Source organism: Pelodiscus sinensis, chromosome 4 (genome assembly GCF_049634645.1).
Source record: "Pelodiscus sinensis isolate JC-2024 chromosome 4, ASM4963464v1, whole genome shotgun sequence".
NCBI lineage: Eukaryota > Metazoa > Chordata > Testudines > Trionychidae > Pelodiscus > Pelodiscus sinensis.
Window position 1 is genome coordinate 45,354,599 of NC_134714.1, and position 12,053 is coordinate 45,366,651.

General features: G+C 40.5%; 1 protein-coding gene across 2 annotated transcripts in view; it reads left to right on the forward strand.

Annotated features, from left to right (window-relative positions):
• Positions 1–12,053, forward strand: part of SEC23A (SEC23 homolog A, COPII component) — a 56,374-nt gene that overhangs the window by 10,973 nt on the left and 33,348 nt on the right. For both annotated transcript variants that reach the window (XM_075926896.1, XM_006117709.2), the window contains exons 3-9: positions 3,202–3,259; positions 3,550–3,636; positions 6,017–6,253; positions 6,374–6,453; positions 7,693–7,837; positions 9,513–9,671; positions 10,173–10,288. In XM_075926896.1, coding sequence (XP_075783011.1) covers positions 3,202–3,259; positions 3,550–3,636; positions 6,017–6,253; positions 6,374–6,453; positions 7,693–7,837; positions 9,513–9,671; positions 10,173–10,288 — 882 coding nt within the window. The remainder of the gene's footprint in view (positions 1–3,201; positions 3,260–3,549; positions 3,637–6,016; positions 6,254–6,373; positions 6,454–7,692; positions 7,838–9,512; positions 9,672–10,172; positions 10,289–12,053) is intronic.

Consider the following 12,053-nt stretch of genomic DNA (forward strand, 5'->3'; position numbering starts at 1 on the left):
TGTTAGCCACACTTTCCCCCACCACTCCTGCTGGCATCATTGGAGCACGCAGCATTGCAGCTTAAGGACCAGGTCTATAACCTGACACTTGCAGCATCTTCTCCCTTAATGTCTCTGTTATCCTCTGAAGAGTGATATCACATAAGGTCACCAAGGGGAAATGGGAAGTTTTCAATGATAGCCCTTAAATTGCAAACAATTCAATATGTAAGCCACTCTCCTCACCCCATTTGGTGAAATATAGGTCACCCAATCTTGCTTTCCCAAATATGCTGTGATTGTGGTTGGAAGGGATCACTGAGTTTTGCAAGTGGCATTGGAAGAAAAAAAACGGAGAAAGGTGATGTTTTCCTGTTAGTTAACTTTCCCGCCTGACCCTCTTTTGTAATGAACAAACTATTTGGGGGACTTTACACTCGTGCCTCTTCTCAAGTAACATCCAGGTTGCTAGAAAAAAGGGGGCTTTTGTCAAATTCTAGTCTGTGATCCCGAGGATGTTTTCAAAAACATCAGCGAAAGACCTCTCATCCATGCCATGCTTTGTGACCTTACTCATCGTGGCTGTAGCAGCAAACTGACTCTTGCAGTAACCAGCAGCTGTTATTACCATGTGGCTTGTGGTGAAATGTATTGAGTAATGTGGGTTTTTTTTAACATAACCTTGCACCAGAAACCATGTATGCACTGTCAGTGCTCTGTGCTTTGCATTCCTGGCAGCTGAAACCTTGTCCATCAGCATGTCCTTCACACCAGGACAGAGACCTTCCCAGATTAGAAGGTGAAAAAAGAAGACTCAGGAAGACATGTTCAATGAGTTAATGAGTGCATCCAAGAGTGACGAGGGAGTTCAGAGCATGGAGGATTACTCTGTTTTAGAATGTGGACATAAAGTGGACAGGAGAGCATGCAGGGAACAAGAGCAAGCTATTCAGGAAGAAGTGCTGTGAATTATGAAGGAGCATTCAGACATGTTGAGGTTCAAGAAAGGTAGTTGGATGCTATAATCCCTCTGCAGCCTGTGCTGAATCTGCTTCCATCATTGCCCAGTTCTTCATCCTCCTCCCCAAATGTCTTATGAGACAGGGAAGTTCAGTATTCCTTGCACTCAACACCAGGGGAGGGTATAAGGACTAGGAAGCGCAATTGATTGTTATTGTTATTGTGAGCTATTGTAAGCAAGCTTTCCTTGTTTCTCTTCCCCCGTTATCCTCCCTTTTGCCCCAAGTTGTTTTACTTTTCTTTGCTATCTCTGTGTGTTTGTGTGCATAATAAAACTTAACAAAATGAGGAAAAAAGGCTTTTTATTGATTCAACATGGTGGTTGGGGGAGTGGATTTTACAGGAGAGAAAATGCAATAGAGATAAGGAACAACACAGATAAGTGTCACATTACTCTGACTCGTTGAAATTGGTTTTCAAAGCCTCATAGAGGTGCAAACCCCTCTGTATGCTCTTCTTATTGCCCTGGTGTGTGGCTGCTCAAAGCTGGCTGCCAGGTAATCTGCCTCAGATCTCACCCTCTCCATCCCCACCCCCAGGAAACTTTTCACCCTTTGTTTCACAGATATTATGGAACACACAGTAGGCAGCAATAACAACGGGGATACTGTTTTCACCTGAGGTTTAACCTAGTAAGTAAACAACGCTACTTTTAAATGTCCAAAGACACATTCCGCCATCATTCTGCACTTGCTCAGACTATGGGTGAACTGGTCCTTACTGGTAGTGTATGTCTTGATGAGCCATGGGAGCAAGGTAGAGGATAAATCTTCCAAGATCATGATTGGCATTTAAACATCAACAGTGATTATTTCATAGTCTGTAAAGAGAGTCCCTTCTTGCAGCTTTCTGAATAGACCTGTGTTCCTAAAAATTCATCTGTCATGTACCTTTCCTACCATCCCATATTGATGTTGATGAAACAGCTTCTGTGATCCACCGGCACTTGCAGGGCCATTAAGAAGTATCCCTTTCAGTTTATGTATTCTTTGGCTGGCAAGGTGGTCTGGTGCCAAGATAGGTATACGTGTTCTATCTGTTGCCTCACTGCAGTTAGGGAACCCCTTCATGGCAAAATCATCCATTATGTCCTGCATGTTGCCCAGAGACACTACCCTTCTTAGCAGAAGTGTGTAAGTGGCCCTGCAAACTTGGATCAGAACAGATATCATGATAGATTTACCCACTCCAAATTGATGCTCCACTGACTGACAACAATCTGGTGTTGGAAACTTCCACAGACATATTGCCATTACTCCATTGTCAGAGCAGGTGTTGTTTTTAGTATTGCTGTGCTTCAGGGCCAGGGAGAGCGCCTCACACAGTTCCTGGAAAATGGCCGTATCATCCCATAGCTGCATAATGTTGCAGTCCCACCAATCAGTGCTCATTTCCCAGGCCCAGAAACAGCACTCGAGCATGTCAAGATGATGTATGACTATCTTCAGCAACTGTGAATTGCTCTGCTGTATGTAGCACAGCTTTCAGGGGATCACATTCTACACAGTGGCTGCTGTATAGGCTGTGTAAATACTGCAGGGTGAGGTGGTTATAATGCTCACAACAAGTGTACAGCTGAGTGGTGTCCATTCTTATTGTGCTATGGGGGTAACCAAGGCTTTTGGAAAAAGGCATGAAAAAAAGCTTGGTTGGTTTGTCGGTGACCGCAGGGGAGAGTGGAAGAGAAGCGATGTTCCCTTTAATTTTTTCCAGGAATGTGCAGAATGCATTTTATGTGCACAGAGACATGTGCAGATGTGCACCACCAATAGAAAACACAATGCTGCCAGCTGTGGGTGCTCTGCCAATCAGCTGGATGGCACCTGAATTTCTCCTGGGTGGGTGTCCAAGTGCTTAGCTTACAGGGTAGTGCTCTGTGCATTGATGCAACCCCTGCTAGTGAGGATATGCTCTTCCAACACAATAAGCATTGTGTGAACATGCAAAATCAACTTGCTTAAATTAGAGGCTTGATGTTGACTTACATAAAGTTGACATAACTTTACAGCTTTTAAAGTCTACCCTTTTACCATGTTTACACTATTAAGTGGTATGCGAGGATAGAGGTCTCAGTGTTGTTTTGAGGCTGGAATAGTACTGGCTTATACCTAAAGTCAAGCTTATTCACAACTTATGTATTTCTTGTCAAAGCCTCTTGATAAAATCAATTATATAATAACTTTTCTTATTTTATTTTTATAGCCAAGTGGATTATCGAGCAAAACTCTGGGCTTGCAATTTTTGTTATCAAAGAAATCAGGTAAGAAAATGATGTATTCAACTATAGAATGACCTTTTATAGGAAGAAAATGAAATGCACCATTGCTAAAATTATACATGTGAATTGGAATAGTGAACAGGGCACTAAACATGTGGATGTCTGCCCATTTTGAGACACCATACTCAAGACAGCTTTTAACAATAGTGGCACTATTGTTTTGTACAGAAGAAAATTAAAACATCTGCATATATTATTTTTCAATGTATATCTGTAACTTGTAATTTTGAAATATGTTCTTAATATGTCTTTTTATTTTTTGATTTTTGCAGTTTCCTCCTACTTATGCTGGTATATCAGAGATGAACCAGCCTGCAGAACTTTTACCTCAGTTTTCTAGTATTGAATATGTCGTACAGGTAAAAACAATCAAATAAAATCTTTGACCTTAAATTAGATCGAAGCTAGCTATGTAGGGTATGGCTTATTTTACTTTTGTGTTGATTTAGTAGTGATTATAATGCAGTGAGTAATCTACACATTTTTGATTGTAGACCTTCAATCAGTCTTGTCCACTGGAAATGGAGAGAACTAGCTTAAATTATGTCAAGTATCAGAGGGGTAGCCGTGTTAGTCTGAATCTGCAAAAGCGACGAGGAGTCCTGTGGCACCTTATAGACTAACTGAAGTGTAGGAGCATAAGCTTTCGTGGGCAAAGACCCACTTCGTCAGATGCATCTTTGCCCACGAAAGCTTATGCTCCTACACTTCAGTTAGTCTATAAGGTGCCACAGGACTCCTCGTCGAGTTTAAATTATGGTGACTATTAACAGATTTACCTGGCATTGCTCAGGGTCTTGGGGATGTGGGGTGTGTGTATACAGAAAGCTGGGGGCCAGGACAGTATTCTTTCCCATCACCAGCACTCTCCTGCCCGCTTGGGACCAGTTCTCACCCCCCTCCCTTCCTCCCAGCTGATCCCTCCCAGCCTGCCTGAGCCCTGTTGTCTCTCCCCCTGCAGTGCTGCAGCTAAGGGCTTGGAGGGGGAAAGGGTTTGGGGCCGTGGAGCCTGAGCTCTGGTATGGTGGCAGAGTTCTAGCCCTGCTGGTCACTCCCTCGGTGGTATGGCTGCCCCCAGTAGACACTTTGCATGATAGCTCTCTTCTGCAGCCCTACTGCCCTCACTGTTCACTCTCATATTGTGTCCCTCTGACAGCAGCCCCTCCCTTTGCATGTTATGGAAAACTGTCCCTTTCTGGGGGCTTCTGGTTTCCTGGCACAACCAAACCATGACCCTGCTTTAAATTTAGGAGAAGGGGAAGCTGCATTCCAAATTTGGTGGCTCTAGCTCCTACCATTTAGGAGGAGTTCTTGAACAAATGGACTCTCAGAAAGATATACAACACTAGAACTCTTATCTATCGATCGATCGTTCGTTCGTAACATTAAATGATTGTAAGAGCAATACATATGTTCTAAAGATTTAAGCCTCTGTTAAGATATTTCTTTATGAGAAGTTCAGTTCACCTGTTCTTGTTTTGGAGACACCATTTTATTGCTGCTTGCCAGCATAATTTAGATAAATTTTTAGTGAACAGTTGGTCTGTGAGGTGAAGATTATATCTAAATCATATGATATTGGAACAAATGTGTTTCTAGGATAAGGTGAGCAGTAAACGGTTAAGTTTGCAGATAGCTAGTTTTTGGCTGATCGGGTAATACAATTTGGATTTTCTTATTTAATTTGAATAAATAAGAACCTAGTCATTGGCGGGTGGGATTGAACCTCCTATTCTTTGCAGTTTGGCCCTAATTAGTAACTTCAGTACACCCCCCCCCCTCCCGGACACTGGTCACAGTCGCTGTAGCAGAGATCAATTTCAAGCTGGGATAAGTGCCATTAGAGTGGAACAGAAGCCCACACCAAGCAGATATAGGTCACATAATAATTTTATCTGCCTATACTTTATCATGATAGGACATGGGAGTGTCCGTTAGGGATTAGAAGAGGAAATAAGCCATACAAAAAAAAAATCCAAAAAATAAGTTAGACTGGAAAAAGATAGCGTTAGAGGGGACTTCAGTGAGGCATTCAAATTAAGATTGTACAGGTTGAACCTCTCTAGTTCATCATTCTCTGCTCTGGCGACATCCATGGTCCAGCATGATTTTAGTTAGCCAGATATCATGGGCGTGGCCAAGTTTCCTGCGGTCACATAAAGTTAGTTTACAGTTACCAGTTCTGGCTTTCAGTGTTCTGTGCTGTTAATTAGCTCTAATTTACTCCTAAATGTCTTCTAAGAGCCAAGTACTTATTGGAAGTGTTGGTAATGCTGCTACACAATATTGATTTCCTGTGGTCTGGCAAATTCTCTGGTTCGGCACTGGTCAAGTCCGGATGGTGTCAGACTAGAGAGGTTCAACGTGTAATGTTAAAACGTGATAGTGCCTCCTTTTGGTTAGTTACATATACTAAATCAAAGGGAACACTGCTGAAATTAAAGGGGAATGAATTTAGAAAGAATATGGGGAACTGCTGATTTATAGTGTCAAACTGAGGAATTTGAAAAGTCACAGAGGATTAGAAGATTTAACACTGTTTCTAACATTGGTACTGACACTGCCTGGTGTGGGTTTCCAAATTGGATAGAGCATTGGTCTGAGTGAATGTGGCAAATTCTATAATTACTAAAATTAATATAACTTGAATTAAGTTTACTTTTGCAATGTAATTATTTTTTGTATGATATATGAACCACACAATGTGCTTTTTCACTCAGTTATTATTATTTCTTAAAGCGTGGTCCTCAGATGCCTTTGATTTTCCTTTACGTTGTGGACACATGCATGGAAGATGAAGACTTGCAAGCTCTGAAGGAATCCATGCAAATGTCTTTAAGTCTCTTACCACCAACTGCTTTGGTGGGTCTTATTACATTTGGGAGAATGGTGCAGGTCCATGAGCTTGGTTGTGAAGGAATTTCAAAAAGCTATGTCTTCAGAGGCACAAAGGACCTATCTGCAAAACAACTTCAGGTAATAGGCAAAAAACAATTTTAAACCCCTCAAACTCTGAATATAATCATAGTTTTGAACTTCAAGATAATGTGCAATCAAATTTATATATATATATATACAATTACACATTTTTTACAGGAAATGTTGGGACTTACTAAAGTGTCTGTTTCACAAGTAGGCCGGGGTCCTCAGGTACAGCAGCCACCACCTTCTAACAGGTATTATTATTTTTTAAATAACATCTATTTGCTAAATTGCTTTACCAGAAAACTTTACCTCATGATTTTTTTCTTTTGTGATGGATGCAACTACAGGGTTAGACTAGGTTGAATGCTGGGTGTTCTCCTACATTTTTAATGCAAATGGCTTTTCCAGTTTAAGGACCATCTGGAGAGGTTTCTGGGAGCAGAATTTTATCTTGGCAGTCCTTTGAGACTCCGAATGTAGCTTTGAAACTTGAAGCTGGAAGAGTTGTTGGTAAAAAACGAATGGGAAAAGTCTGTCTCAGATAAGCCTCCTTATCTTACCATACTTCTAAAATTATGCTACAGTCCTTGTCATTTTAAGGGGGTCTCTAATAGTCTAATTGCTTTAAATATTTTAAGGGATAACCAGAATGCATAACACAGAAACATTTATAGTGTAGCTGGGATCTTAGGCTATGAAGGTGTTATAGGAGAATGATAGTAAAAGAAGAGATTCTACATCTAAAAATGCATATGGTTCACTCTTCAAAAGATTTTACTGAAAGATCCCTGTTTATAAGGGTAGTTTGCTGATAGGTCTCAGTATTTGTGACATTTCTGCTATTTCCATTGCTTTTGACATGTTTATAGTAACTTCATTCAAAGAAGCATTTTAACAAATTTACTATGCTCCATCACATTTGAAAATATATAGAAGTATTGGTCCTCTCTTTCTATGTACGTAAATATATCCAACATTTGAAAATATATCAACAGAAGTATTTATTCATATATATTTTGATCTTTCATTCTCTTAGATTTGATGAGAGGCAAAAAGGCTATTTGCTAAATAAACCATTGGGATTTAGATTCCTAGACAATTCTGCAAATTTAATCCCTTAATATTCCAATTTTGTCATCCCACCAAGATAATCCTCTTCCCTTTAGTTTCTGTCTCAAATTCCCATAGTGAGCTGATGTGTTTTTGTCTGCATATAGTTCCTTCTGGAATTGTTTCTAGGTCAGCAGGTTGCCTTGCTCTAGTGCTCCAAATGGAGCTTACTCTTTCCTCAGGCTGAACATGCTGTATATGTCATGCTTCAAGACTTTGCCAGCCTGTTGAGCAAGCTATTGTGCTTTGAACCCAGATTTGTATCTTTGACATCACTATCTAACATGTTGCTAATGAATTATTAGTCCTGGTTATTTTTTAAAAGGCTATATAGCCAAAAGAATCCTAAAGCTAACAGAATGTTATTTATCGGTTTCTAGATTCTTGCAGCCAGTGCAGAAAATTGATATGAACCTTACTGATCTTTTGGGTGAATTACAACGTGATCCTTGGCCTGTTCCACAAGGGAAAAGACCTTTGCGTTCCTCTGGAGTGGCTCTTTCTATAGCTGTGGGACTTCTTGAGGTAATAGTACTACATCAAGCAACATTTAAAAACAACTGTATCACTGTCCTGCATAAAACTTCTATGGCTATGGCTGCAATCAACAAATATACTATAACAATAGAATATGGACATGAAAACAATCTCTATAATTCATATACATTGGTCTTGTGTTCATACTCAGAAAAGCATATGAAATTTATTTAATTTTCCTATATTTAATCTGAGTAAATACATATATCTTATTCTATTTTCATATTCCACATAATTATGTTACTATTTTATGCTTGCTATTTGGTGACTTTTTGCCTTTTAGTGTTGATTAAAGGAAGTCCACTGATCTTTTATTATTTATTAACTTAATATTTATATTGTTCCTAAAAAAGTGTGAAGAATTCTATGGAACAAGAACACTGTTTTGGTCAAAGAGCTAAGAATCTGTATTGAAAGTGTATTGAGCAATGAGAGAGAAGGAAATGGGATGTAGCCCAACATTTTTAAAAATATACTTTTCTTACCCAATTTATCCATATTTGATTAGGTTGAAAAAGAAACATAACAGAAGGTTGAGTGAGTGTGTTGTATATTTCTATTTAGCTGAAAAAGGTTAGCATTACTCTCAATGTTCCCTCTAACTTTTTCCATCCATGTACAGAATAAATGTTATGTGCACCAACTCATGCGTGATTGTGCAGTACTGTTGTGGGCATCTGTGGGCACTCTGCTGATTAGCTGGGCAGCACCTAATACTCTCCCGAGCGGCTGCTCAAGTGGTCAGCTTACAGGGAACACTCGCTACTCTTAACTTGTATTGTTCCTCTTTATGTCATTAAAGATATATTGACGCAAAGTGGAACAAACTTGAATGTAAAAAGAAATGAATTGAGTGCTAGTGAAAATTGAACATTGTTTGCTCTGGTGAGCTCTTCTGATTAGCCACAGAAGAGGTTAAGTTTAGGGGAACAAACTGCAAGCTTCCTCCCCTCACCCTCCATTTTTATGCTGCTTCTAGAAGGGCCCACCTCTAAGGGAGAGAAACTAGTTGGTTTCCATGCTCATTCAGTTCTCTGCTGAGACTTCCAGCAAGACTGCCAGTGCTGAACACTTCTCAAGTAGAAACTAGCTACTCATTTTCTAGCCACTAGTTTCACAGAAGAACAAAAGGCAGCTAAAAAAACCCATTGTATTTAGAATATTTAGCCATTCTAATTTTTAGCCAGTAGCCATTCTGATATTTGTCCCACCTTTATATTTTTATCTCCCAAGACACTTGCATGGAAACAGGATGTTTTGTACAAAGATCCATTTGTTTCTTCTGTTTATTTTCCACATTAAGTTGTTATTTTATGATGACAGCCATTTCAGTAACAAGTTGATGTAATGGCGTAAAGAGGAGGGTTGTGATTTCAGTATAAGGAAGAAGATAAAATCTTAAAAGTAAAGGTAGTTTCCCCTTCCCCATAATTAACAGGGAAAAGGAAATACCCAAATACTATGAATCAGATCCTCAATTTGTGTACATTATTTTGGCTCATTTGAAGTCAGTAAAGTGGTGACCAGCTGAGGATTTGACCTTAGGTATATGCAGAACTCTTAAAATATACATATATTCATAGTTGTTTTGTCTATTTATATTATGTAGTAACTATTTATAACAAAAAGAATTGCTCTCTGAGATTTCCTTTCTGTCCCATAGTGTACTTTCCCTAATACTGGTGCACATATATTGATGTTCATTGGAGGACCAGGCACTCAAGGACCCGGGATGGTTGTAGGGGATGAACTGAAGTTACCTATAAGATCATGGCATGACATTGAAAAAGACAATGCCAAATACGTTAAAAAGGCTACTAAGGTAAGAATTACCAATAGATGGGGGAAGAGAGATGAAATTTTTAAAAATTTGATAGATAATTAGAATAAGACATTTGATACTACTATTTGTATAAAGTGCTATAGAACCGACATGCTTTTTTGTTGTTGAACCTTCCTTGAATAACTATATATCTTCCAAAATGTCATAAGGATTTTCAGTACATTGAGTGATAACCTGGTTTAACCCCTGTTGAAGTCACTGGGAGTGTTTCCACTGACATCAGTAGGCGATGAATCAGGATCAACCTACAGCAAGTTATCTTTTCATCTGGCTGGGAAAAGTAGGGAATAATCATAAAAAAATTCTAGACATTTCTCATCTAGTTTTTATTTTTCAAAAAAAAAAGTCTTTTGGCTAGTATTAGAGTATAATATGGATACAATCTAATTTAGTTGTAAAAGAATTCCAAGAGTTTGTTTTAATGACAGTGTGCATTTCAGTTTGCATATTGTTATAAATGCATTTTAATCTTTTATTTAGCATTTTGAAGCTCTGGCTAATCGTGCTGCTACAACTGGTCATGTTATTGACATATATGCGTGTGCACTAGATCAGACTGGTCTTCTGGAGATGAAGTGCTGTCCCAACTATACAGGGTATGTATCTAATTCGTTTGAAAATGCACTTTCTTTTTAAAATATTTAAAAGAGAGTGCTCAATACCTAATAAAAGTACTAATTCATTTGTTTTGGTTCCAAAATGATAGAAGAAAAAGTAAAGACTCAGTGTTTAGATTGTGGATAGCTTGCATATGGACCTAAATTGGTGTGAGCCTAAGTATTTATTAGGGATGTTAGATACCTTGTAATTGAAGAATCATGTAACCACATCAAATTTTATCAGTTTCACAACTATTTTATAGTCCCTGGGGGCGGGGCTGGGGCCAGCAGCCAGTGCACTTCCACCCCCACTTTTGGGGAGTCACCTGCTATCCTGCGCTGCCGTCTCTGTATCTGTATCAGAGGCAGCAGCGCAGGGTGATAGACGGGAGCTGCCCCACTCTGCGACCTCTGATACAGGGGCAGCAGCACAGGGCAGCAGCAGCCCCTGTTTATAGGGGTCCCGAGTGCCCTGTGGACAGAGGCTGGGCCCGCATCCGTGGAGCAGCCACTGTCTGTGGTTAGCCTAGGCTCGCTGCGGACAGAGGCTGTTCCATGGCAGCAGCCTCTGTCCATGGAGGGCCCAAGCTTTCAGCAGACAGAGGCTGCACTGGCATCCCACGGCTCCCGCCCCCCACCCCCCAAGCTTTTAAGTCAGCTCCCCCCAAGCACTGGTTTCTGCTTTACTCCTCCCTGCTGCTCTCTCCTAGCCGGGTCACTCTGATTCACCATGGCACTATGCTGAGCCTTGCATTGCTCATTTGAGAAAAGTGGGCTGGACTGCTCCACTTCCTGCTGCTGTGGTAAAGTGGAACAACCCGGCTAGGAGAGGGCAGTGGGTGGTGAAGCAGAGAAAGCAGCTGGGTCACTCTGCTTCCCACTAGCCAGCATGGTGAGAGTGGGGGTGGGAGGTGGCCCTGACTCTTGCTGCTGCCCTGCCACCAGGATCCCCAGTCATTCCCCAAGCTTCTCAGGGCCCTGCCACCACAGCTATTATGGGGGACCATCCCATGGTCCATAAGATGGTTGAGGCAGCCACTGTAGTGCTACCTAAGTAGACTGGATGGCTCCAATGGCCAAAACAGACACTGATCTTTCTAATGAAACACCCTGCTGTCGCCCATTCTGGCTCACTAGTGACACCACCCTCATCCTTTTTGTCACTCAAGGCCATAGCATAGGGTTAATCTTGGACTCCTCTGTCTGCACTGCCTCTCGTGTGTCCATATCTAGCCACTTCTTCCTACACAACTTTTCTTAGGTCCACTCTTTTTTTTTTTCAATCCCTACAGCTAGGTTTTCATAATTTCCCATCTCAATTACTGAAACCTCTTGCTTTGTGGCCTCCTCATGTTATCTTACCCCTCTAGAGTCAGTACAAAATTCTGTCGCTAAGAATATTTTCCATGCCCGTAATGTGACCATGTCAACTCCCCTTTAAATCCTTCTACTATCACTATTCTTTTGTCACATCAAGGTCAAGCGTCTTGTACTTGGAATCAAGGTGTTATGTAATTCTGCCCCTTCCTGGAGTGCCGCATGTTGGCCCCTTCAACAATACTAGCCTTGGTGGCCTGTTTGTCTATTTCTTTTGGTGTCTGTGACTACGTTGCCTGCTAGGCATAAAGTTGTTCTTTCTGAGCTGGTCCTCATAGTTGTTATTCTTTTCATATTTATATAGGTCCTGAAGACCCATTGCCTACAGAAACTAGTTAATTTATAAATGGAAAGTTGGAGAACAGAACTTAAAATAAACCCTGTT